The sequence below is a fragment of the Amphibalanus amphitrite genome, unplaced genomic scaffold (assembly GCF_019059575.1).
Source record: "Amphibalanus amphitrite isolate SeventyFive unplaced genomic scaffold, NRLGWU_Aamphi_draft 000500F_arrow, whole genome shotgun sequence".
Classification (NCBI taxonomy): domain Eukaryota; kingdom Metazoa; phylum Arthropoda; class Thecostraca; order Balanomorpha; family Balanidae; genus Amphibalanus; species Amphibalanus amphitrite.
In genome coordinates this window covers 317,418-344,925 of record NW_024881994.1, presented here as the reverse complement: position 1 = coordinate 344,925, position 27,508 = coordinate 317,418, and the positions used below count along the sequence as shown (strand labels likewise).

Below are 27,508 nucleotides of genomic sequence, written 5' to 3'. Positions count from 1 at the left end.
CTTACTATGCCGGGATTCCCCCGGCTTCCCCTATATTGAAATATATATTTTTTATTTTTTGGGGTCAAAATCCAAAAAATTCAAAAATCTGAGATAGCAGTTTTGTAGCCCTTTTAATTCTACACTTTTTATGTCTGAAACATTTTTCTGTATCTCTAAAGCTGTAGGTCTGACAGCTCTTCCCGCGAAGCCTTTTTTGTGTCAAAAAATGGCAGAAATGACATCACTCTGACGTCATTAGCGGCCTACCTATCATAGCCTTTGGAAAAATTTTTGGTCACCATGTAGGTACAATAGCTATTCACGGGAGGGGACTGAATTTTTGGTGACGATCGGCGCAGTGGTTCTGGAGATATATCGAAGAAACTAAAGGGGAGGCAAAAAATGTTCCCATCTTGGAAGGCTAACTCCCGTTGTAAATGTCTAATGTCTTTGCACCTTGCATATTCGCATGTCTTTCTTCTTTTGTTTACTCTTCTCCGTATCTTTTATATGGTTTTCCGCAATATATCATTTACCTGCGGCTTATTCCAGAAAAATGCCGCGCTGGCTACAAAATATGCGCAGTCTGTTCTTCGATTAGGGGAGTTGCGTTGAACGAACCTAACCTTCGTTTAGTTTCATGCAGGGCAAGTTTTATGTAAGGTCTTACATTGACATCAACATACACCATGTAACCAGAGGCGGATCCAGCTCAGAGTTTTTTTTGGGGGGGGGGGGGGCAAACCATAACAATTTATCGATTCTTTCGCCTCGTCCATAGGTGTAATGGTATATACTGCCTTGGCAGGCGCGCACACAGGATTTTTGAATGGGGGGGGGGGGGGCACGACCTTCGAACTGGGCCCCCCATGCCGAAGGGCCCCCCCCAAAAAAAAAAAATACGGCCCACGGGGCTATATTTCGGTTGGTTTGAAGCTTGAGCAATTGGTTTGTCAATGCATGGTAAAACAATTATTTCGGTACCAGCTTAATTTTCAAAACATATATATTTTTACGCTAGCATGTTTTTTCTCAAATGCGACTCAGAGCCGGTACATATACCTAATCATCTAATTTATTACGTAAAACATTTCATTAATAAACATTTTTGCAAGTCCCTCAGAAATCAGCCCCGGGCAGCGACTGACTGCCGGCCGGCCGACCGACCCCGGGTGACTAGAAGCAGGGGCCGGTCACTGTTTGGCCCGGATGTGTAGGAGCGGGAGCAGCACTCCTTTTTTCACGTATATTCGCATATTTTTTTTAGGCACATCGACATGAAATGTCATTGTATCTGATACGATGCGTGATCACAGACTAGAGATCCAGCTTATAACTTATATTTAAACCAATGAATCAAATCAACAGGACTATGTACGATGCATGGCGGACACGTACCCAGAATTTCGCCCAAGAGGGGGTCACCTGCTGGTCACCTGACCCCGGGACCGCGAGTCACCCGGGGGCCCGGGGTCAGCTCAGGCAAGGATGTATCCAGGACCTTTCGATGGGAGGAGGGAGGCACGGTGGGTCCAGTCTCACTGGCAGACGGGTCTCTTTAAAACGGGATCTTTGCATGAGAAAATGTGGGAAATTGGCAAGCAAAAGTATCATTTATGCCGAGGAGTGTGCCTAATGTACACTAATGCCTAATTTACATGGTATTTTACGAGCGAGCGAAGCGAGCGAGCTCCTCAGAGTCACCGGTGTGTGGCGCGCTCAGAGGTGCCAGTGAAAGGCCGTCAGATGCGCTGGTGTTGGGTCCCCACAGGCGCCGTTGCGGGGTCTTAGGGCTTAGAGACACTGGTGGGGCCATCATTGGCATGTGTGTGGCCCTGCAAAATGGCCTGCAAGTGGAAAGTGGCCCGTCATAGGCTGGCAAGGACACTCGGAGGCTGGTAAGAGGCCCTCAGAGTCACTGGTACGTGGCCCTCAGAGGCGTCGGTGTGGGGACTCTCAGAGCCGCCGATGGATGCGCTGGTGGGGGTCCCTTGAAGGTGGGGCGAGGGGCCTCGCAGTTGCCGTTGTGGGTGCCTTTAGAAACACTGGTGTGGACCGTGTGTCTATCACAGACGGATGTGGAGCCATAGCAGCCAATCCCTCGTTGGCCGTTTCTAGGGCCCTGAGCGGCCGGCGAGGTCTCTCAGAAACCGGCATTGGGCCTTTATGAAGATAATTGTGGCTACATAGGAGCCAATAACGTCCCCCCACAAGCCCTGTGGTGTCCTTCCGAGTTGAAGTGCGGCCAGCGCGAACCCTCTGCTACCAACTGGCGCCGCAGGGCCCCTCGGTTTCGAAGGAACCCTAAACCCGAGAACGGGCACGTACCCCCTCGCTCCCTTGCTATGTCACTGAATCCAAGTGATCAGGGACCCTTTAGGTAATCAGGGGCGTTTCAGATGACCAGGGGTTTTCAATTGATCAGGGGCCCACCAGGTGACCATGGGCCCCTCTGGTAACCAGGCGCCCCTTAAGTAACCAGGGACCCCATCAATAACCAGGGCCCCTCAGTAAACGGGGGCCACTCAGGTAAGTGTAGGAGTCCCGCAGATAACCAGGGCCGGCAAGGTTTCTCAGGTCCGTTTTTTGACAAGGCTCTTATTGACTCAGGTGCGAGCCCTTTGCCATCAGCAGGGCCCTTTCAAGCCTTTTGAGGGCCGTTTAACGTCTCTTGAGTTCCCATTGAGGCCTTCTAAGGGCCCTTTGAGCAGTCGAGGGGCCTTTGAGGCCTTTTGAGAGCCTCTTGACGTCAGCTGAAGACCGTTGGACGCCAGCTGAGGATCGTTTTTGGGCCTTCTGATGGCCATTAGACGCCAATGGATGACCCTCTGACACCAAATGGGGCCCTCTGACACCAGCTAAGGGCACTTTAAGTTTGACGCTAGCTCAGGGCCCTCTGACATTAGCTGGGGGGGGGGGGGGGGCTCTGACGCTAGCTCAAGGCCCTTTGACAATTTGACCAAATGGTTTAAGGCCTTCTGAGGGCCCCTTGATGTCTTCTAAGGGCCCCTTGAGGCTTTTTGAGGGCCGCTTGACGCCAGCTGAGGACCGTTTGAGGCCTTTTGATGGCCATTTGGCGCCAGCTGGGGGCCCTCTGTCACCAGCTAAGGACCCTTTAGAGCCTTCGGAGAGCCATTTGACGCAAGGGCATGGCCCTCTGACGCCAGCTCAGGGACTTTTGACACCCTTTAAGGCCTTCTGACGTCCGTTTGACGTTAGCTGAGGGCCCTTTGAGGCTATCTGAGGGCCCTTTAAAGCGCCATTTGAGAGTCCTTTGATGTCATCTGAGGGCTCCTTAAGGCCATCTGAGGGCACTTTGACACCATCTAAGGGCCCTTTGACACCAGATGAGGGCCCTATGACGCTAACTGAGGGCCCTTCGAGGCCATCTGAGGGCCTTTTGAAACCATCTGAGGGCCCTTTAAGGCCATTTGAGGGCCCGTTGTACACGGTCTTTGGTGGTCTAAAGATTAGTTAGAGGCCCATTTGAGGCGGCCTTCGGCCGCCTCAAATGGGCCCCTTCCTTCGAGTTGGGCCCCCCAACTCGAATGGGGGGGGCACGGGCCCGTGTGCCCCCCCCTTGTGTGCGCCCTTGTGCCTTGGGCGTAAGGGCGTAATGTTAAAATCATGCCGTTTGGGAGGGGCAAATGCCCATTTTGCCCCCCCCCTGGATCCGCCACTGCACGTAACCATTGGTTTCATTTGATGCTGGGTTTGCTTTTTTAAGCCGAAAGGAATCAATAATTTGATGCTGGGATGAAGCTGGGCTTATCCTCATTCATCAGAGGTTCAAGCCTCAAGGATTCTGAGTTATCATAACTAAGTCACAAGTCGCAGGGAGCAGTTTCAACCAGGGTATATAGAACGTTTCAACACCTTGGTTTTAATGTACAGTAGCGATAGGACTTGGGTAGATCCACAGTGTATATTATAGTAGGTTGAGGTCTTGATTGATCCAAATGTTTTTATTAACCTACCTACTGATACCACCCTGACCCCTTGCCAAAGATTGTAGGTCAAGTTAAGGCCTGGCTACGCTATGCGTTTTCTGCGTTCGTTTTTTGCGAGTTTGCGTGATAAGCTTAATATCTTTCTAGAAAAAAGTTATTACCAATATACATTTTTGATATCAATTAAAAGTTTATATGAAAAACATAACAATAACGTAATGTCGTTTCTTTCTTGAACGATATTACGCAAATCATGCAAACTCACTAAAAACATGCTGAAAACACATAGTGTAGCCAGGCCTTTATTCACTGGTGTTGCACTGAGGTAAAAAGCTGAAAAGAACTTGAACTGTAGGCTGCAGGATAGTTTGTTTGAGAGAATTGCTCTGGTGCCCTGTTTAACCCTCGCGGGCCCGGGGGGGGGGGCGTTTTTCGCCCCCCCTGGCGAATATTTGCGATAACTCCCGAACGCTTAGGGATAGGAAGGCGAAACTTTCAGTACCTTTTCTCCCATCAATTTGACATCTTCTGAAGTAAAAAATTTGGATCTAGCCCCCTTGATGACGTCACAAGGTCCATTTTTCTAGACCCCTGCACGGCAAACTTCGGCGTCACAGACGCAAACTTCAAATAGCTGCTAAAAATAGAGTTTTAGAGATAAAGACAGATTACGAGCACGGCTGTGTAGCGTTTGACCTAGAGAAAAATAGAAAAATAGTTTTGGTGACCTGAGGTCAGAAGTCAGGTCAACGACCCCGAAATCTGGTTTTAGTTTTTCGCAAATAACTTCGACAAAAATGGACCTAGAGCTACGGCAGTGGTACCATCGCATTCGCCTTGTCAAGCCGCGTCGAATGATATATATTTTGTTCGGAAAAGGTCAAGTTTCATGTTGACCTCATGTGACCTCGAATGACCTCTGGTTGACCTTGACACATGAAAGGTCGTTTATGATGGATTTGTACCCGCTGATCACGAATCTGGCATCTATTTTCCTCTAAGCCTTCATTTAGAGCTTACGGATGGCAAAATTTTCTTATTTATTATTACTAACTTAATAAGTGAAATAGCCTCTAGCAGGGATACTCTTCTGTGACATTGACCTTTGAGCAGCCTTGTATCGTAAGATGAACCACAAATAGGGAACTGATAAGCCTCAAAACATTTCAAAACATCTTGGAAGTTAGCACGCAAGATGTGCGAAAAGTGCCAAGTTTGAGGTCAATTTTGAGCGTGACCTTGACCTTGACCTTTGATTTAGAGCACATTTTCAGAATCCTCAGATTCTCTTCTTTCGTTTGACACCCAATTTTGCCGGTTTGATGCAGCCTGCCGTCCTCTAGAAGGCTTACTATGAGATCACTACACATGTGCCGGTTTTGGCCTTTGACCTTGACCTCTGACCTTGAAAATTGACCTGAGGTCAAAAAATTTAGGTGCAATAGAATGGTCTCGTAAGGACCTTTCGTTTGGTATCGCTTTTGTTTCCGTAGCTCCCTTATTTACGGAGTTAGACAGGGGGGGGGGGGGGGGCGAAAAACGCCCCCCCCCCCGGGCTGCGGTGGTTGGGATTACCCCCCGGGCCCGGCCGGGTTAAGAATCTTGGCCCTGTTATCACTGTCCACACTCCACCCTTAGAAGCAACTTAGAAGGGTGGAGTGTGGACTCCACCCTTCCAGTTTCGTTCTGACCTCTTCAGCTTTGATTTTCGAGTCTGGAAAATTTTTAAGGTTGAACATAATAGTCAGCCAAGTGTATATAATTGATAATGATATTGATAATAAAACTGTTGATCTGTTATTCACAAATTGATAAGAAAATTAAACAAATATTGTACCTAAGCCTGTAAATCACAAGTTATACTGTATTTTACTTTTCTCATTACTGTATGAATTCTTCACCATTATATGTGCTTTGCTTTCTCAGTTTTATCAATAATTAAACAGTTGGTACTTGAGTTCCTGGTATGTGTAGAAATCATTGATACATCTGCGGTCTGCCTTGAAAAGGTAACATCTTGTGTTGCCATTCTTTGTTCATCAAAGTTGTGGTCAGAGAGCATCACACCAGTGTATCACTAATCAGTGGTCTATAATATATTGCTATCTTAGAAATGGCAAGCGTGGACCTTGTGGGTTCCAAGAGGAGTTGGTATGGGCTAACATTTTACAGGTTAACAACCTTGTCTATAGGCAAGGTTGTTTGGTAGATATGGAAGGTCCTTGGCTTGATTCACTACAGCATTGCTTTTCATGCGACACAGGTCCACGTCTATCAACTTATACTTCCTAACAAATAACAAAATAAAAAATAAAACAATATGCTGAGTCATAAAGGTGTTAAGAACTCCTTTATGTTTTGATTAAAGTACAAATAGTTAGCATTTTATATAAATCTGTCTGAATACATTATGCAGCTTATCAAGAGTTTAATGCAAAGCAATACATGTGAAGACTGACACACATGTACATACTAGGCAGCAAACTAAGCCTGGGTTTCAGTTGTGGCTTTATTTGTATTGCTATTGTATTGTCATTGTCTCTGAGGAAAACAATAAGCCTGTACCTATACGAGTACTTAATTGTAAAGGCTGACATATGTGAACATACTAAGCAACAAACATGAACACTTCTTAAGTTTTAGGAAATTCATCAACTGTGCATGACAATAACTCAATCATTTTCTTGATACATACCTAATCGCTAACTCCAGACTCCCAAGTGTCCAAGCTGCAAACTACCTACCTCAAAGTTGATGAATCTCCAAGGCATAAGACACACACAATAGCATTACATTAAGTAGAATGCATGACAGTTCATTGCAATTTTAACGCTGTTCTTCGTCTGAGAGCTGTGGTGTGGTGTCCTGCAGTCTCCGGTCTCCATGTGACCGACTCTAACTTCTGTGCACAATAGCTGTCTGCGTGGTTTGTCGAGCATGCCAGCTGTGCAGCCCATTTGTATCTGTCACAGCGTGCCGTCTCCAGTCGGTCCCCCGCCTTCAGCTGCGGTCACACGCGGCTTCTCGCCGGATCAGTGGCGCACCATCAATCAGCGGGGGCGCGTGACGGTGCGGACAGGCCGGCCCTGACCGCCCCTTTACCCTGCCCGCCGGCAGGCCAGGGTCGCTGGTAACCCGTGGCTGGTGACCTGTGGCCTGTGAGTTGTGACCGAAGATGCAGAACTTCACCGGCGGCTCGGCGGCCGTGCCGGTCACCCAGGTGGAACTGACCCTGTCATGTCGGTGAGTGAGTGAATGGATGATTAATGAATGTGGTTAATGAGTGTGTGCGAGCGAGCGAGAGGGTGTGCGCGGGTGAGAAGTCAACAGTCTCGGATAGGGGTTTCGGAGTTGTGAGACATTTTATAAGCTTTTGGGACTTCGGTGTCTATTTGCAATCTTGTGCTGTTAAAGGAATGTGTGTGCTCCCACCAACTCCGATTCACCCAAATCTGCAATCAATCGATGTTATCTGACCTCTGACCTCTGTGACCTCTGGCCTTAATTGGCCTTAATTGACCTCTGACCTCTGTGACCTCTGACATCTGACCTCTGACCTTTTCCCAGACACCTGGCGGACATGGACGTGTTCTCCAAGTCGGACCCGATGGTGGTCGTCTCGGTGGCACCGTTCGGCTCGTCAGCACGCGACAGACGCTGGGACGAGTACAAGCGCACCGAGGTGGTGCAGGATAACCTGAACCCCGACTTTGCCACCAAGGTGCCCATCGCCTACCGGTTCGAGGAGCAGCAGTTTCTGCGGTGAGCGCCCGGCGGCCGACCGGCTGGGACTCCGCCTGGCCGGCCGAGTAGCTTGTGTTAGGAGCTGTGGACGCTGGGGACGCTGAGGCTGGATCCTACTAGCGCCAGCTTTCAGTCAGAGTCGCGATGACATTTGGGGATGGAACGGAAGTGACAGATGCTCAATCGGTCAGTTGATTGACCATGGCCTATCTCAACAGGCACCGTTCTTCACTCGGGGTAGTGGAATGGGTTCATTGCGTTGTTTATTTCAATATAGTATGCTGTTAGTAAAGCCCTCCTGGCACAAAAACATTCGAAACTAGGTAGGTAGGAACTAGAAAGTCGTATATAATACGCTCTGCATTAGCGTAAGACGCTTAGCGTAATGACCTAGTGTTGTACTAAGAAGCGGTTTCGGAAACGGTTGGCATCATTATCACTGCTCCTGGACCACAACGGACTGTGGAAGTCTCGTACAGGGACCCGCAGTTGCTACTGTACAGCGACCCTGAGTAAATTGTCCCAGCACCCTCACAGGGAACAACGATAAGCTGTCAGAGGGTACTCACAGGAAACCTCAGCTGCTCTTGTACAGGGACCAGCAGTCGATATCAATGTTATCGGTTGTTACTGGACAGGACAGACGGTTAGACTTGGGGATTGTGTACAGTAGCAACTGCGGGTCCCCGTACCATCTATGTATACACAGACAATATGACATTGTATTTTCAGACAGTCCGACGTGTAGTTTCCTTCCGTCTCGGTTTCCAGTACGATAGTGCCCGGGTAGTCCCTCAGATGTCATCAGGCCCGGACCGGACGTACCGCGCGGGCTCTGATCTGATCCTGGTGTAATTGGACGTGAGTGCACGAGACCGCAATCCCGCCGGGCCGCAGACACTGGTAGTTAGGACGGCGCTACTGCTGAGGATTGCTTTCAGCTGCGGGACGTACCGTACGGCGGGAAGGCCCGTCCGTGAGCCGCGCGCTGTGAAGTCACGTGACGCGCCGTGACGCCGTAGCGTCGGCTAATGGTGCCGAGCAGGGGCGTGCTCCCCGGGGTACCGCCGCACACAGCCGCTATCCGGGTTCAGAAATGGCCAATACCCTAATTTTCGACAAATTTTAAAGCGTGCTTTTCTCACATTTTCTGGTCGTAAATTGATCAGACTGTATAAAGTATCATCCAGATTACTCATTCTGGCACAGATTGGTGGGCTCCCAAAGTACACCGTTTTGTTTTGCTCCGTGAGACCGAACTTGTGCTGCGATCTTCATGTAAATGTTGACGAGTCTCCTGTCATATTCTTTGCTTGAAAATGCGTAAGTAAGATATCAGCTAAAAGGGGAAAATGTGCGGAATCCATTGGTAACAAAAGTGGATCTAAAAAACTTCCCACTCAGTTATTGTAAGCTAATTGTTGCACACTTGCACAAAGCAGAAGGGCTTGAGGATTTCAATATTTACATAGGCCTGCCAAAAAACGCACAACGTGCTTCACATCGAGACAACGTCCATAACATATACCGTACAATTGTGATTCATTTGCTGAAGAAATTAGGTTGGCATCACACTTCCGGCAAAAGTTATTACAGTTCGAGTGACGCTAGGTCGCTGCCCGGCCGACCCCGGTCAGGTCGGCCGAGCGGCGGCCGCGCAGCTGACGTCCGTACGGTTCGGCAGCTGACCAGTCAGCTGCGAGAGAGGAGCGCGGTCCGTCTAATCGCCCCCGGCAGTTGCTTGTGCGGAAGGGTGCTCGACGCTCGTGTCGATTGCATTTGTTGGTTGTCGATTGTCAATTGACTTAAGGGGTATACTTTCTGGTGACCAATAAATGTACGTCGTCTTAACTGAATGTAGTCTGATCAAATTCAATAAAGCAAAAAGATATCCAGCCAACAGAACATCGTAAGAATGTCCGATATGGTTGATAACATTCAGAGTTTTGGGGAGCAGCCATCGACCAGAATAAAGCTTATTGGCTTTTGTATGTAACATTTGCATTGCTTTTGGAAAGTTTCAGTCAGATATCTTCAGAAATGGCAATGTTATCGGCTTTTGCATTTTACCGTAGTCGGTTAATCACAATTTTCGATATTGCAAAGGCAATTTCAGTACTGACATCGAAAACCAAAACGAATAGCATCATCGTGTTCCAGAGCTCAAATTGCATCCGATGCACATATTTTTTTTTTTTTTGTTGAGAATGTTCAACTTCAAAATTTGACCTTTTTGACCTCGCCGTGACCTGACCTTCATTTGTCGAATGGAAATAGTTTCGAATCGGACGGCCCAGATGACATCATTTTTAGATGCTTTTGCCGAAATGGACCATTAGCCCGCGCCCTGGTGGGGTCTGTTTATAACGCGACCTGGTGGGGGGGGGGGGGGGGGCTATTTTTTGCCCCCCCCCCTCGTATCTCCGAAACTACTGGACGGATCCGCAAAATTCAAACGGCGCTCGAAAGCCCTGTCAAATTTGTCGACGGAAACCAAATTTCATTGACCTCATGGTCACCGATGACGTCACAGGTCAGGTCAAAGATGAAATGTTTCACCGTTCACGGGTCTACTAGGGAATGCGCTATAACACCGAGGAAAACGCATTTTGTCGAGGATCAGCGATAGGGCGTCAGTTGCCTAGTAGATATGTTGCTATTAGAGGTCACTGACAATACCAGGTCAGCTCACAGGTCAGGTCACCAAGGGTCACAGGTCAGGTCACATGAACCCAACTTTACTTAGGTTGTGTGATGCATGTTTTATGGCCAATTTTTCATTTCCAACTCAATGGTGTTGGTTATAAGACTATCAGGTAAGGCTTAGGTTACTTTCTGGTGAAGGTCAGGTCAACGTCAGGTCAAGGTCAGGCCAAAAAAAGTCAAATTTTAAAGTTGATAGTTTTGCATAAAATGGGTATTGATTCGATGCAGCTCGTCACGGGGAGTCCAATGGTGGTCTTTGTTTTGCGCTACGAGGTCTGGAATTGCTAAAAATTGAGTTTGAAAATTTGACGTCATCAATTTTGAAGTTTTTTCGCTATAACTTCGCCAAAAAAGAGGTATCAATCTCAAATTTGGTATGTGGATGGAAGGCGGTAAGAACTATCACATATATTCCGGTTTTTGCGAAAATAAAAATACTTTTTGGATTTTTCGATAATTATATCAAAAAAATCTATTTTTTGATTTTTGGGGTTCAAAATCCAAAAATTTCAAAAATCCGAGATAGCAGTTTTGTAGCCCTGTCAATTCTACAGCTTTGATGTCTTTATCATTTTTCTGTATTTGCAAAGCTATAGGCCTGACAGCTCTTCCCGCGAAACCCTTTTTTGGGTCGAAAACGGCAGAACATGACGTCACTCTGACGTCATTTCCGGCCAACCTATCATAGCTTTTGGAAAATTTTTTGGTCACAATGTGTAAAATTGATGGTCCGGGAGGGTACTGAAAGTTTGGTGACGATCGGCGCAGCGGTTTTGGAGATATATCGAAAAGTCTGGAGGGGGGGGGGCAAAAAATAGCCCCCCCCCACCAGGTCGCGGGTTAAAGATGTGTCGCATGACCTTAAAAATGTATACATTTCCTTCCATGACCTTTTCCGTGACCTTTTGTGACCCATGACCTTTCCATGACCTTTTGTGACAAAGTTAGGTTTCGTTTGTCAGCTATTCCTATCAGAAACCGTTTGAATTTTTAGTATTGAACGAGTAGTTTCGAAGACAGCAGGGAAGCTATGCAGAATCCCCTCCCTAGTGACTAGTCACCCACGTTATGGGATATACCCGTCATCCGCGGATTACAAGCAAACATATTTTTACGGCAATGCTGGATCAGCAGGATGGTCATACGTTTCCATACGTGACCTTAAGGTTTACTTCACATATAATAAAAATTTCTTGGCAAAATGTCAACTGGTTAACGAGTTATCGCATTTTGGCCACTTCCGAACTCAAATAGCGGCTGTGTGCGCCGGGGTCGTTAGGGACGAGAACTGCAGCGGGTCTCCCCGCGCCGGCCGGGCGCCTGCCGGGCCCGGCCCGCCGGTCCGCAACTTCATGATTTTATCGATAAAGAAACACCGCCCTTGTTGATATGCTGTCAGCCTGCTAGATGTATCTTCGGCTGGTGTCCCTATTTCATGCGGTTTTAGTCCTGCCTTTTTTGCATGATATCTGATAGATGGTCGTCCGTTGCTTATTAGCAATTTTATTTACAGATTAGCCGGACACGACTATGCTGTATTGCTTAGTATGTAGGTCAGCTTAGGGACCGTAATCCTGATTATGGTGCTATGCGTTTTTTGGTCAATAAAGTAATTTATGTAATGGTGAACGATTTTTTTTCATGCGCAGTTAGATTTATGAAAATACGTTTTAGCCATTACCTATAAAATATGTTGCCCCATTTCATGCTGACGACCATAATGGGACTGCGAATGACTCGCTTTTTGGGATCCGCTTTGTAAATTTGATTGCTAAGCTTAATGTCAAATACCAAAAGTACGTCGGATCTATGGTATCACCCTAGAATATCTAGTTTCTGTTCAACAGGTAGCATTTCTATCAATACCTGGCAGGGTGCGTGGGAAGGTACCAATTTATTTTGATCCACCCCGTCACCGTCACCCGGATCAGGCCGTCGGTCAGGGAATGCCGCTGAGTGCGAGCGGTCCTTACGTAGATAGTTGGGACATTCCCCGCTGTTTTTAAATTGGTCTGGCTCAGTACCGAGTTCACGTCAATATCCGCAATAAATGTTTCATTATTGTGAGATTGACTCGTGGGCGGTACCTGCAGCCTTTCAGTGAGGATTACTAAGTCCTTTTTACTGTTTGTTCATCTTCTTGCCGGCCATACTTTCTGATTCCCCTGGTTTATTTTGTCGCTGGTGACGTAGTCTGATTCCTATTGGCGCATTGTCGTGTAAGTATGAAAATGTGGAGAAGCTCGGAGAGTTCCGGGAGTTTAGGAGGACTTTTCTTTTTTCCTGCATCTTGCCGTTCTGATCCGGATCTAAGAAGTGAGCTCCTCATGGGCGGGGTCCGGGAGGGTAGTTACCTACCGCACCACTGCGTCCGGGAGGGCGGGTGTCGACGGAGCGGAGCAAGATGGGGCGCCTGAAGAAATGATACTTATAGGTAGGAGAGCAATTTTTAAGGTGCTCACTCAAGTGCTGTTTATTGCTGACGTGAATACCATGGAAGAACGATGTTTGCTCCAGCGACCGACGGCTTGCGTACAGGGTATGATGGTTCGCACTTTGCAGTACGGTAAACGACGTTTGAGAGAAGGCTAAGTTGGTGAGACGGGGTTGGGTTTTTAGGGCGAGTGGTCATACTGATAAAAAAGTCCGACGTGGCAATGCTTGAAAAAGTCAGCAGGTACCCTTACCCGTGTATTATTGAGGAAGTGATACTCCGTTGCAACTATGGTTGTCAAACTATAAATCCATTCCGGTACCTGGTGTTATCTCAGCTATCGTGAATCCTATAGCTTTTTTCCTGCGACTTTTGTTTGTCTTTGTGACTATCGTGATGTTCATTTCACGACTCATTGACGTGTAATTCATGACTTACGTGACGTGACCCCACGACTCCCCTAACCCGCACACCGCGTCTCTCCCTCCGTCGTCAGGTTCGACGTGTACGACGTGGACTCGTCGTCTGCCCGGCTGGAGGAGCACGACTTCCTGGGCCGGCGCGAGTGCACGCTCGGCGAGCTGGTGTCGGCGCGCGTCTCCGAGCTGCGGCTGCAGGGCGGCCCGCCCAGCGGCGCGCAGCCGGCCACGCTGATCGTGCACGCCGAGGAGATGCTGGGCTCCAAGGAGGAGGCGGTGCTGCAGTTCTGCGGCAGGAAGCTGGACAAAAAGGACTGGCTGTGGGGCAAGTCGGACCCGTACCTGGAGCTGTTCAGGTCGACCGAGGAGGGTCAGTGGGTGCTCGTCTCGCGCACGGAGGTGCTCAAACGGACGCTGAACCCCGACTGGCGGCCGGTGACCGTGTCGGTGGGCTCGCTGTGTAACGGCGACTACCAGCGCAACATCCGTGCCCTCTGCTGGGACTGGAACGCCAGCGGCACGCCCGACCTCATCGGCGAGTGCTTCTTCACGCTGCAGCAGCTGCGCGACGCCACCAAACCGGCCGCCTTCGACTGCATCAACAAGGAGAAACAGGTGCGTGCGCAACGGCCCGACTGCGTGTGAGCGTGGGCGTGGGGTTGGGAGGGGGTGTGACGTATGTGTGTGTGTGCGTGGGGTGGGGGGATGGGGAGGGCGTGGCGTGGGGTGTTTGTTGGAGGATCTTTATATCACTGGTAAACCAAGACCATTCGAACTCAAACTGCGGCTCTTATCTCATTTATCATTATGTATTTGAGGGGCAGGGCAATGGGTAAATGTGTTTTTACTGCATTCTAGAACATATTTGCATTGTTTGTCTACCATTCCCCATTTTTACGTTGTTTGTTTACATTGCTCCTTTCGCGTAATTAATTTACGTCGTTCCGAGGCGTTTTATATGTAGCAGCACTCTAGAATTACTATAGGATTAACGTGATTGCTGCCATAAATCTGTTCGTAGGACAATAGCTCGCAGTCGCCAAATTGATGGGAAAGGACTTGCTACGAAGGAAGACGCCTCTTTTCTTAACCCTCGCCCGCACATGGGGGGTGGTTGCAACCCCCCCCCCCCAGGCAGTCTTTCTGCTGTGCACTTAACGTTTTTAGAGCTAGAAGGCTGATTTTCCGTATAGCTGCTCCTCTATCCTTTCTTGATGTCCACTGAACATTTGAAGTTCTGTGATTTTTGGTTTCGGAGATATGACCTTGTTTTTCAGGTCATGTCATGACCCAAATGGCCAATTCTCAACATCTTGCGTTGGCTATGGGCCTTGTGAGCTTTTGACACCTTGATTTCGGCCTTTTTTGCCAGTCTTACCTCCCACCTATCATGGAACATGTTGTTCGACGATGTACAGATGTCAAGGTCAGGGTCAAGGTCAACCTAGGTCATCTAAGATAATTGCGTTTTAGGCAGGCTGAATTTACTTTTTGTGATGTTTTTTTGACTGCATTTTTGTTAAAAGCTTCTCAGATCATGATTTCATGTAATATGGACACATAAACAATGGGTGCACACATCAGTATACACACAGACACACACAGACACACACAGACATACAAACACATATCATTGACCTTGACATAACTTGACCTGAAATGACCTCAGCAGCAAAAACCTGGTCGGGTAGTGTGACAAGGAGGTTCTAGCTGGCTTGGCACCAGAAAACGGCATCGTCATCGGTATATGATAAGCAGCGCACTTGATATCCAACGGTGACCCAAAACAGCAACATTTTTTAGTTTGACCTGACCTGGAAGGTTAATGACTGACCTGAGAAGGTCAAACTGGGTATCATTGGATTCGTCTCTTCCCAAAGAATCTTTTTGGTCTTTACCGCTAAGCTCTATCTCCAACAGGAACGAAATGGCGCGGGGGGTGGCAACCCCCCCCCCATGTGCGTTCTAGCCCGCGAGTTGCTGGGGGGGGGGGCGTTAAACGCCCCCACTTTTTTCGCCGGACCATAGCATAAAAACGGCGCGCCGCAGGCGCGCCAAATTTTGGGTACCTGTAGGGAATTGATTGAAGTTTATTGTGACAAAGTTTCAAAAAAATCGGTCGGAAAATTTTTGAGATATCGAGGTTTTAGTGACGTCATGATTTCTGAGTTTTCGACCAAAAACGGCATATGTTCAAAAAATCATATAAAATCACAGAATAGACATACAGACATGCCGTAAACGCCATAAGACTGCCAATACCATGATCAATCAAATGGCTATCTTCGATTATTGATTATCGTTCCGCATTTTCCATAATCTTGAACTGAATCTTGGCAATTTTTCGTAACTCCTTCACGACCATGATACATGCATTTCTTAAATTGAACTTTTTGAGCCAAACACGTACACGTATGATAAAATGAATGTCACCATCGTGTTCTACGCCCCAAATTACCCATAAAACATGTGTCACAGGCTGCGAATATCAGTTTTGATTTTCGGGGATATGTGCCTACCCGGTTGACCTGACCTTGACCCTGACCTATGCTTGACTGACCCCTACATGGAGCTGACACTCTTGTAGGCCTTATATGATGGATTGTGCACCGTTTGGACAGAGGTTATGACGAGAGGCGCCCATTGCGAAGTCCTGAAGTCCATGCTACTGAAAGCCCGATTTCAGGTGTTTGACCTGACCTTGACCCGACCTGTGACCTCAAAATTCAACTTTAAAGTACTCATCTGAAGCGTCTCGTCGCGCTCTTTCCTTTGCCGCCTCGTGCGTTTCGCTGCGCCTATTGGTTCTCGAGTTATCGGCTGGGGGCGTTTAACGCCCCCCCCCCCCCCAGCAAACGGTGGGTGGCGAAATACCCCAGAAACTGCCGGGCTAGGATGGGAAAATGGCATGTGCGGGCGAGGGTTAAACAACCTTAAGATACAATGGAAAGCTTTTAGAATGCCTTCAAGTAGGCAAATATTTTGGATTATTGGATACCATTTGGATATTTGTCGTCGGAAAAGTGCGGTTGGGCCACGATGATATCGTGAATTAGGATGAATTAGAATACTCGTATGCATAATGAGTTATTTTTATGGTTCAAGAAGCATATCGTTCTGACGTACGCTCGTCGTTCACGGGTCTCTAATTGGCTGATGAATTATGGCCATACATAATTTGCAATTTACATTGTGATATTACTGATTACTATTAAGTGTGATCTCGATCTAATGCTGGTCCTATTTCTGTCAAGACCTATCCCAGTGCATTGCAAACGGCCGAGAGGCCTACCATCTGCCGGCTTATCCGGCGGCGCATTCATTTGAATTCAATTGTGCTCCTTTACCGCGTTAATCGCCCTCGGCTGATGGGTGGCAGCCTTTTTGCCGGTGAGCCGGCTTTCGCAGCGCCGCGCGCCGCCCCCGCCCTCCGCTCTGAGCCGCCATCGGCGGTTTTTGACGGCGGCGAACTCCGCTCTCTGAGGAGGCGACTGATGGCGAACTGCAAAGCTCGTCTGAGAGCTCCTCTAGCCACCCCCGCCCCCCGCCTCGCCACTTTGAGACAGACGGCTGGATGACTTCTGGCGGTTTTTCCTCTCGGTTGAACTTGAGTGGTCGGATAGTTGTGCTAGATTGATAGCTCTTTGGGTTTTCTGTGGGCCTTTAAATGACACTTAATGAGGCTCAAGATTGAGGCCCTTTTTGCGTATGCATTTTAGTTAATCAGTAGCAGCTCACGTTTTCCTTTTTGTGGTAGAAAATGTAGTCAAGCGTAGTGTCTGATGATATCCATTATTACACAGTGGCGCCTCTGATAATTATTATTTGAATAATCCCGATGTTTTTACTATTTTAAAACCATTTGACTATTGAGTGCATATTCAATTTTCCGCGTCACAAGCTAGTACGTTATTGATGGCGAGGACTGACTGCAGCCGTATTGTTAATCCTCCGCCTTCAAAGCTGACCCAAGGCCGCAATTTGTCGGAGCTTGCGGCAGGAATGGTTCTGAGGGCGTATAACTTCTCAAGTTCTGCCCATCTCACCGATAAGTTTATCCATTCATTGCACTATCGATGTTGATCAGATCCGATAGAGGATGTGAGTAGCGCGTCACGGTGGCGGTCTGCGCGGCGTCGCTCGGCGATAGCGTTAGCTCGATCCGTGCTGCTCCTCCTGGCTATGTCATGACAAAACCTGACCTGATGGTATGATCTGGCTGGATCTACATACCACACCTTGTGTACAGGTGCCAGTAGTTTTTGTGATGAGTGTGCGTTATTGTACATTACAGTTCCGTGGAATGCATTTTCACTTCAAGTAGGAAAGCAAATGCCTTATTTTATCTTGCACAAGTGGACCAATGTTAAGGCTCAACTAATTTCGAATATCAACAAAGTATCTGGGCAATGCGCTGATGCCGTTTTTAAGCCTCAGCCGGAAAGCTCAATGTGCATCCATGCAAATTCAATCAAACTAGCAGGATGATGCTGATAAACATCAACAAAATATTTTCCGAAAATGAGGGACACTGCTGTCCGGACGGTTTGGTCGGAGATCCGTACTCCGCTTGGTAGTATGATAATTCCGCTACTGAGAGGCTTCCCAGCGGCGGTTATAGCCCTGATTTCGTATCCTATTGATTTAGGACTCTGGGTGAAGGTTTGTTTGTGGCCCAGAACAGCGATTGTCACTATCCGAATATGAAATAGCTATTTGCCTGACTGCTTTCGGGCCCTGTGATGCCGCTTGGTTTGACCAAGAGCACAATAAAGTTATCAACTTCCCACTGGACTGAAGGCAGCACTATCGATAGACAATGGGCAATCATGAACGTATTTGGCGTCTATTTGTCTTAAATTCGATGGTGGTCGTAAAACCAATGATGCTCCAATATTCCAGAATTGGAAACCCTGAGCCAAAACTTCTTAACTCTTAAATGACTGCCAAACAAAATACATTTTAATTCTACATTCTGATTTATCGTCCGCCATTGGCCGTCATTATTTATCTCACAAATTGAGCCACCGTACTCTGATGCATGTTCTCCGCTGCCTTTCTGGTATGATGCCGCCTCGCTCTCCCGCCCAACCCGCTCTCTTTGACCGGTCGGTACCCCGCCTCCCGTCTGTGCGGCAGGCGCGGAAGGGCTCCTCGTACCGAAACTCCGGCCAGATCATCCTGCAGAGCTGCCAGATCCGCGTGCAGCACACGTTCCTGGACTACATCCAGGGCGGCACCGAGCTGGCCTGCACCATCGCCATCGACTTCACAGGTGAGCGGCAGAGACTTCACACCTTAGGGCTGAGTTCGACGTTGGAACGCGCTGTTCCTCTGCTCGGTAACGTATAACTGGCTTGCCGCGGCATAGCTATGTCACTCGACTCTGTAACGTTCTGTTACTGTTGTCGAGCGTTTGTACATCAGAGTTGACTAGGGGAGGGGAGGGACGAGGAGAGGGGTGGTGACTGTGACGTCATAATGACGCCATTGTCACACTCGGGATTATTCCACCACTGACGTCACTATCTGTCCCGGTCTGCCACCAGTGACGTCACTAACTGCCCCGATCCTCTCCGGCAGCGTCCAACGGTAACCCCATGCAGCCGGACTCGCTGCACTACCTGGGCCGGGACGCCGCCGGGCGTATCAGTAACCCGTACGTGACGGCGCTACGGGCGGTCGGTAACATCATCCAGGACTACGACAGCGACAAACAGTTCCCCGTGCTCGGCTTCGGCGCGCGCGTGCCGCCGGCCGGCATCGTCAGCCACGAGTTCTTCGTCAACATCGGAGCCGAGACGCCGTTCTGCTACGGAATCGAAGGTAGTGGGGTGCGAATGCGGAGTTTCTCGGGGAAACTGGATGGTGATGCAGAGGCTGGCTCGAGTGGTAGCTGGGGTCGGGTTGGTAACAAGCTGAGTGGTAAGAAACTCAGAGGAATGATGAGTCGTTTGTTTGCGGTGATGGCAAAGCATGGGGAATGTGATACATGGTGACTTGTGTCCTAACTTGTGTTAGTGACTTTTTACATGTCTTGCGTTCCTGTTCTTTGAAGGTTTGGTGGCGTCTTGGTTTGTCTCAAATGATTGAAATTTAAAACGAATAGAATTAGTCAGCGAAAGTTTGAAAAGCAATGTGGTGGTGGCGTCTTTCAAAATGCATCATATCACAACATAACTTATCTTCTCTAGTGACTTTTAGTTAGCAACTACTTAGCATACTACCCAGTAACCCTGACTGGTGTAGTCCCATTAGTTCTCCGGAGCGTTGTCTCCACCGATAGTGTCCCTCTGACCCGCCCGGGCTCCGACAGGGGTGGTGGCCGCCTACGAGCGCTGCCTGCCCCAGATCCAGCTGTACGGACCGACCAACTTCGCCCCGGTGATCCAGCACGTGGCAAACTTTGCCAGCCGGTACCGCGACGGCAGCCAGTACTTCATCCTGCTCATCATCACCGACGGTGTCATCACCGACATGCCGCAGACCAAACAGGTGAGCTCGGTGATCCACAACAAACAGGTGGGCTGGGAGGGACAGGCTCAGAGGACCAGGCTGCTGTGTCAGACGGTGACAGCAGGGCGGACCAGGCAGGTATATCAGGCACCCACTGTATGACGAACAGGCGCGTCAAACACTCACAGTGTAACAAACAGGTGCGACAAACACTCACATTAGACGAAACAGGTGCGTTAGACACCCACATTACAGAAAAGAGGTCCTTCGCAGACCTACAGCGAGCCAAATAGGTGCGTAACGAGATTTGAGCATGCTCATATGTTGACATGTGATGTTCATGAAATGTAGGAATTGCTGATTTTATACATGAATTTCATCAACAGCATACCCTTATTATACAAGGTATGTATTGATTTGCCTCGCATTCTTCTAGTGAAGCTGCATGTGGGTCCTGGATTGGTGTGCACTGCTGAACAATGACATTGCACTGTTTCTAGGACGTGTGTCATGGGATGCTTACGTAGCTTACATGGCTACGTAGATAAGCGCAGTTTATCGCTTGCAAATTAGATGCCACTGCATACTAGACGGATGGCAGCACGAACACTAATTTGTTGAATTTAACGGCAGCTGCACTGGATTTCGAACTAATTGCATACACCTCGTGACGCATCTATTTGTATAGATCGTCTGTCCCAGAAATCGATGAGAGCTTATGTCTGGTGTGAGGATCATACGTCCTTGCCAAAACACCTGGGTAAATGGCTGTTCTGTAAATTATTAGACTAAAGACCTGTTCTCAGTCATGGCTCCAACAGTTCAGCGTGGGTCGGTTTATTTACGCCAAATACTGACTGACTAAATAGCCGATTGCTGGAGCGTTGGTGGGGAGATTGACAACAGCTAGGTCTTAGTAAAATGTCCCAGTATTACTGGTATTTATATGGCAATTTACAGGGTGTTCCGAAAAAAGTGTCACAGTTTCAAACGTGTATTATAAACGCTTGACAAGTATTAACGCATTAAAACATACACCATATGAAAGCTCACGTTTGTCGTTTTTCAACAAGGTTACTCTCGTATCAGTGCTATAACTCCTTGCCAGAGGGCAGAGGAGTTCCTGCGATCACAAGTTTACGCGAACTTCTTGTAGTTCACGTTCTCGATATGGGCACCACCGCGGTTGAGACACGCCTTGATTCTGGCCTGGAAACTCTCAGCGACTTTCGTCAGAGTCTCGGGACCGACTTGATGCAGGTATCTTTCGACGTTCTGCTTAAGCTGGACCAGTGTCTTGGGCTTGCCTGCGTACACAGTGTCCTTGGCAGCCCCCCACAGCCAAAAGTCTAGCGGGTTGAGATCAGGGCTGTGGGGAGCCCACTCATGGGCGGTGCCGAGAGACATGAGGCGAGCGTTGAACAGCTCCTTAAGGCATTCGATACTCTCACGCGCAGTGTGAGGCGGAGCTCCGTCTTGCATGAACCATGCCTGTTGCAGTTGGTTATCGGTGAGCATATCGGTCAGATCCGCGTAGAATTCCCGGATGACCTCGCGGTAGCGCTCGCCATTGATGGTGACGGTCCGGCCATCTTCTTCGAACCAGTAGGGACCGAGGAGGCCGTGAGTGGCGTTGTAGGCCACGAAGGCAGTGACCTTCGGGCCCTTCAGCTGCTTCTCCGTTACTTCTTCCGGTGGTGAGTTACCCCAGAAAGTGTTGTTGTGGTTGTTCACCGCACCGTTCAGGTGGAAGTGAGCCTCGTCTGAGAACCAGACTCGGTTCACCCACCGCGCGTTCCTCTCCATCTTGTTGGAGATCCATTGACACATGACTTGCCGCTTTTGCCTGTCCCGATCCGTCATCTTATGTCTGGTGGATATTATGTACGATGACAGTTTTAGCTCGTCGCATAGGATGCGTCTTACGCTGGTTTTAGCAAGTCCGAGCTGTTGAGAGCGTCGACGGAGCGACTTCTTGGGACTGGCAATGACGGAATTTCGCACGGCCGCGATGGTCTCTGGGGACTTTGAAACCGATGCTGGCCTGCCGCTGCTGCCCCTGTGAGTATTCAGGACTGAACCTGTTGTCTCAAAATGGTTAACAAACCTTGCAATGAGTTTGTTGCAGGGCAGATCTCGAGTTTCCATGTCACACTCGCGTCGAAGTCGGCGGCGGACGGTGACGTACGATTTCGTCTCGAACCATAATCGGACGATTTTGATTTTTTGTTCTGGCGAGAAAACCATCGTAGATTTTGGTGAACCGTTTTGTCCACCAAAATCGACAAGGGTTGTGAGCAACATATCTTAAGCCAAACTATTTCGGACAATTTTTACGGAAATCGCACGTGACTAAAATCGTGACACTTTTTTCGGAACACCCGGTAATTGTTAAACGACGCATACTATTCAATAAATTTGATTCCCCATGAGTTTGTATCATATACTTCAGTGCCTGTAAATGTTATCAGTCTTCGAAGCTAATTGGTTGTCAATCGGCCAGTAAAAGCTAAACGTCCGTCATATCCCGACAACGGTCATCACTATCCACCCAATCAGCCGCCGTCTCAGCGGCTCGAGGGCGGCCTGACCGATCCCGTCAGTTACCCTGTCCCTGACCTGACTTGCCCTGACTTGGGTTGGCCTGGCGATATTTGGCGCGTTCCTGATCTGGGTTGGCCTAGGTATGTGATATTTGACGCGTTCCTAACCTGCCCTGACCTAGACTTATCAGTGGCGATCAGACGCGTCCCTGACCTGACTAGGGGGGACCTGGGGTGTTTTGACGCGCTCCTGACCCGCGGTACCCGTTCGGCAGGCGATTGTGAGCGCCTCCAGCCTGCCGCTGTCCATCATTATCGTGGGCGTGGGCGGCGCCGAGTTCGACGCCATGGAGGAGCTGGACGGTGACGAGGTGCGTCTGACGGCCGGCGGCCGCGCCGCGCAGCGCGACATCGTGCAGTTCGTGCCGCTGCGCCGGCTGTCGGGCGGCGACCCGGCCGCCGTCAGGACCCGGCTGGCGCGCGAGGTGCTGGCAGAGGTGCCGGCACAGTTCCTCGGCTACATGCGCAGCGCCGGCATCCAGCCGCAGCCGCCGCGCGCCGCGCCCGTTCCCCTGCCGCCCGACCCGCAGCTGGTCTGAGGCCGATCGAACGGAGACCTGACCTGACGTGGATATTATGGGCGCTCCCCGACCTCTGGGTGACTGGCATCCCGTGTGTCCAATGTGTCCGGTGTGTCCTGTCTGGTGTGCCCCCGGCTCCCCTTGTACCCACCCCACCCCACCCCGGGGGTCCTCGCCAGACTAGGGGCGGCGCTCGCCCGCTGGGCTGGGCCCTGTTTCACCGGTGATAGCAGCAAGCTGCTATCACGTTTCGCGAGCTGACGTCATGTCGTGACGCCATACTGTTGTCGTAATGGGTAGTTCCGGCGCACGATTGCCGCGACCTTGGCGGCGGCATTAAGTGACGTATGAGCCTAAAAGTAAGAGTTTACGCAGTCATGATAGTATATATATTTTTGATATATAATTTTTCAATATGATGTATTTAAAAGAAGTTGGGTTTAGGAAAAATTTGGACATTAACTTCGAACATTTAGCTGATGACGTAAAACAATATTGCGGCAATCGTGCGCCAGAATTGCCCCTTACGTCAGCAGTATGACGTCATCACATTACGTCAGCTCGCGCAATTTGATAGCAGCGTGCTGCTATCACCGGTGAAACAGGGCCCTGGACTCCTGTGTGCGTGTCTGTGTGCGTGTGGGCGGGGACGCTGTCAAGTCGGGACTGCCGGCGGTCAGTTTAAGTCCCCGACCTGTCAGATGTGCATTTGGGTTTCCGTGGATGATGTACTTAGTAATATCGAAATGTGATGCAGCCAAGGGATATTGTTGAAGAGGCCATATAGCTGTTGTCCTGTGTGCTTAATCAGACGATTTTATTTACTTGTTTTATTTTTGTCGTGGATGAATGCTGACTGTGGTCCGATTTGAATGGGTTGTTGTTACGATATTTGTTTAAATGTCAGCCTTTATTAATCTGGGACGTACCGATACTGCTCGCCACTGTCGCTCAATTTGCAGCCGTTTCGCACAGCTCGCGCTGCCGTTTATAATTCGAGGGTCCAACACGCGTCTGCTGCGCACAGATGTGACGCGCCTTAATCACTTCAGTAGCTGCCCCGCTGCCCGTGCTCCGTGCTCCGCAGGTGACCTGTGAGGTCAGATAGAGCCCGCTAGCGGTGTGCCATCTACCGTTTGTAGCCAAGTAGCTTGATGAAGGGCCTAGACCCGTCAGCGGGACCCCGTGACCATACTCTCAGACTCACCCCAGGGCAGTGGTGTCTTCATGTGGCGTGCCTCAGATGGGGCGGGCTCTCGGGGCACGCCGCCGCCGCTAAGGTCACTCACACACCCTCGGCTAACGCCACAAACTCAAATACGCACCGAGCCCGCGCCCGATGTTGCTGTGCCAACCGTAGCCCTAAGTGAGAAACCTTGCTGGTTTTTGCAACGGCTGAGCTTCGTTGTGAGGTTAAATTTAGGTGTTGGTCGACTGGACATATTCCTACCAGTGGCACACGTCTCTTTATTGAGGCTGGCTACGCAAAATCACCCTGTGTTACATAGGGTTGAGGTCGGAGTCATTTCATCTGATGAATTCCTTTTTGTGGAGCATGAAAATAGTCCAACTTCTATCAAACTTGTCGGATAAACTAGAATTATATATAGAATAAATTCGTAGTTGGTGATTTCAGTAGAACCGTTTTTCCACAGCTCTGTGACTGGGCTTCTGTGCGTTTCCACGAGTTTCCATCTATAGCATAATTGCTGCGTCGTTCAAATGTATCCCGTTGCCGTCATACAAGGGCGGTGGGTGACCCCGCGGGATCTCCCTCACCTAATTGGGAAGGGTATGACGCAGCGCAGCTCCGTACCGGTACTAGCCGTATTTAATGGAGTACACCTGCTGCTGCTGGGATGCTGCTGGGGTGAAAGAATTCTGTTGCCTTGTGGGGTACACACGTCCGTGTCTGTGGGAGTATATGTCTGTCTGTTCGTATCCCCACTTTCCAACACTACCCCGTGGTCAGTACAAGGTTGTGTGTACTTATAGCATTGCTTTGGTGTCTCGATGTGCAATAGGGTGTGCTTTGATGGATTGTTGTCGCTCGCGTGCCGTGTGTGTGAGCCCGCGGGTGTGCGTCCCGACCCAGCCCTCCCGGCCGGCCCGCCAGTCCTCTCGCTCCAGCCGGGCCCCGACGATGGACGGGTCGCCGCCGCCGGCCGCTGCAGCTGCCCGCGGTGAGCTCTGTTTACGCTTTGGCCGCTGCGGCGTCTGGGTGCTTCCTCAACGCTCTGAATGTGTGAGCAGAGCTGTGATTGACCTGTCCGCCAGCCTCAACCCGTTGACGTGCCGCAGCGCAGGCGGAGGCTGTTGTCATGTCTCGTCAGAACGCTGACTGGTGTGTTATGTGGGCACTGAGTTAACCGGCTGCTTTCATGTCTCGCCATGGAGCGCTGTGATCTGTTTGGACCGCGGGCTGCAGCTGCCCCTTCTCGGGGCGTTTGGCGGCGCTCTTTCGCACTTGCCTGTCTAGCCACGCGACCAGTTACTCCCTATTCCTCATATTCTTGATTCACATGTATTTTTGCTACTGCTTTACTGCGTCGGCGTGCGCCACCCGCTCGCTGTGTCGCGCAGATGAATCGAACTACGTGCGCTTTAACTGCCTGCCTGTCATTACCGTGCCTATTACAGTTCACCTCAGGGACTGTGGGGCATCAATGGGGTTTCTGTGAAATACACATCAACGAATCAATTATGATCGTTTTATTTGAGCTAAAGAACATGGAAGATCGTCGGGGATCGCACATCATGAGTCGGGCGGCGCGTGCGGGAACATTATTGTCTTCACAAACAAACAGTATACGGCTTCCACCCGACGCGTGTCCCACAACAAACATACAAATACACCGACACACCCACACGGACGCAGCCGCCCACAGTCAGCCTCTGGCGGCCAGGACAGCACAGTCGTCCACACTCCGACTCTGGGCCGGTTGAGACGGCGTAGTTTTACCGTGTCCGCCTCTGGGGCGGCTGGCCAGACAGAGGCCATAAACCGGCACGGGCGAAACAGACTCGCCACAGTAAACAAAAACGACACGCGGGCGCACCGGCGGAGCGGGCAGACTGAGGTACCGGCCCGACCCTCACGGCCGTCCGACCAGCACCGGCTGTCCGTGAAGCCGCCGCGTGCGGCGGCGGCGGCAGGCGTCTATCACAGAAGGGCTCGCGGGGCGGCGCGGCGACTCACACCAGGCGCGGCTGGTGCCAGACCACGCTGCCGCCCAGACAGCCCGTCACCAGCAGACACTCGCACGGCGAGAACTTGGCCGTCACCACAGCGCGCTTGTGGGACGAGGTGGCGGCCAGCTCGTGCAGCGGCCGCGCCGGCGGCGCCCAGCACGTGCTCAGCTCCTGGCCCGTCTCGCTGAAGGCCAGCAGCCGCACGCCGTGGCCAAACGGGGAGCAGAGCAGCCGGCCGTCGGCGCTGAAGCACAGCTCCTTGATGAAGCCGTGCGTCAGTCGCAGGTTGGGCTCCTCGATGTAGCGCGTCAGGCGCGGCCGGTTCTGCGCGATCTGGTGGCTCAGGTCCACCTGGCGGTAGCGCTCCCTCGCGCGCGCCTGGGAGCCGATCAGGAACACCGAGTCGGCGCCGCCGCCGTGCCGACTCGGACCGGCGCGGATGATGAACGGACCCTGAGCGTCGCCGCCGACATCGGGCGACTCGCCGCGCTCGAGCGCGCGCTGGCGGCGCCGGTGCTCGCGGATGATCTCGAGCGCCTCGACCACGTCTGCCGAGGGCGCGCGCAGCTCGATGCTGCGGCCGGCCAGCTCGTGGATCAGACTGGGCTCGCCGGCGCCGTGGCGCAGCGTGGCATTGAAGCGGATCTGCATGAGCGGCCGCCGTCGGGCCGTGTCGCCGGCACCCGGCTCTTCGGGCTCGGCCTCTCCGTCCGGCCGCCGGCCGTTGACGCGGATCGTGAACAGCGAGCCGGTCGACTGGGAGATGTCCTGCAGCTCCCGCAGCGGGTCCGGGCTGCTGGCCGCCGGCCGCCGCGACCGCTCGTCGTCGGCCAGCTGCTCTGGCGGCGGCGGAGGCGGCGGCGGAGGCAGCTCCGGCTCCGGCGGATCTCCGGACGAGTCCGGATCCGCGTCGTCGTCTCCGGGCCGCAGCCGCTCGTCCTGGATGTCGTGCACGCACGTCCACTCGGAGGCCTCCTCGCTGCTCGTGTTGCGGCTGGCCACACACCAGCCGAGCGGGTGCATCGCCAGCGAGGCGATCATCTCTGCCTCGTTTCCTGCAGAGACACTCCGGGGGCGTCAGAAGGGAGGGGCGTAAGTGGTTTAACAGGAAATCAGAAGTCCGAATTGCCCTGTCATGTGTTCAGATTAGCTACTGTACACAGTGTTGTTAACGTTTCAAAAGAATTAAATAAGGAAATATAAAATTGATGCAAGGGCTCTAAGACACAGCACACAATTCAAGACGTGGAAAAATAACCGAAGATTGAAATCGGTCGCGAGCCATAACATAACTGAATGTCAAAAAGTGTCTCAATAATAAAAATAGGTTACAGACGACACAAAATAAATGGCTCATGAGCGCGGGGATATACCGGGAGCGCGTTGCAAATGGGGCCCGGAACAGCCCGATGACCTCAAACGAGGCCGTCCGATCTGCATTGAGAGTAGCGCGGTAAAGTCAGGATGGATGGGCCCATAAACCATCGGGCTGCGAGCCGAT

General features: G+C 50.6%; 2 protein-coding genes across 11 annotated transcripts in view; one reads left to right on the top strand and one right to left on the bottom strand.

The window, feature by feature from the left end:
- The first annotated feature begins 577 nt into the window (after positions 1–577).
- On the top strand, positions 578–25,515 carry LOC122392777 (copine-8-like). 9 transcript variants are annotated; one of them, XR_006258583.1, is made up of 10 exons: positions 617–640; positions 7,050–7,175; positions 7,500–7,694; positions 13,313–13,850; positions 18,375–18,510; positions 18,819–19,061; positions 19,552–19,730; positions 21,606–21,752; positions 22,510–23,089; positions 23,325–25,515. XR_006258583.1 is itself a non-coding variant. In XM_043388047.1 (9 exons), exons 2-8 carry the CDS (start codon positions 7,108–7,110, stop codon positions 21,720–21,722), a joined length of 1,476 nt encoding a protein of 491 aa, XP_043243982.1. In that variant the 5' UTR covers positions 617–640; positions 7,050–7,107; the 3' UTR covers positions 21,723–21,752; positions 22,510–25,515. The 9 variants fall into 9 exon arrangements, 6 of the variants coding, with proteins under 6 accessions (XP_043243981.1, XP_043243982.1, XP_043243983.1 ...); XR_006258581.1 differs by lacking the exon at positions 21,606–21,752 and having other exon boundaries at positions 578–640; XM_043388047.1 differs by having other exon boundaries at positions 22,510–25,515.
- Positions 25,513–27,508, bottom strand: part of LOC122392776 (DDB1- and CUL4-associated factor 10-like) — a 16,078-nt gene continuing 14,082 nt past the window's right edge. For both annotated transcript variants that reach the window (XM_043388041.1, XM_043388040.1), the window contains exon 8: positions 25,513–27,062. In XM_043388041.1, coding sequence (XP_043243976.1) covers positions 26,011–27,062 — 1,052 coding nt within the window. In that variant the 3' untranslated portion in view covers positions 25,513–26,010. The remainder of the gene's footprint in view (positions 27,063–27,508) is intronic.

Bases quoted from the DNA above. Each gene is read 5' to 3' on its own strand.
- LOC122392777 (XM_043388046.1), top strand. From the start codon at position 7,108: ATGCAGAACTTCACCGGCGGCTCGGCGGCCGTGCCGGTCACCCAGGTG. The intron at 18,511-18,818 runs GTGAGCGGCAGA...CCTCTCCGGCAG, and splicing joins CATCGCCATCGACTTCACAG to CGTCCAACGGTAACCCCATG. The intron at 19,062-19,551 runs GTAGTGGGGTGC...GGGCTCCGACAG, and splicing joins GTTCTGCTACGGAATCGAAG to GGGTGGTGGCCGCCTACGAG.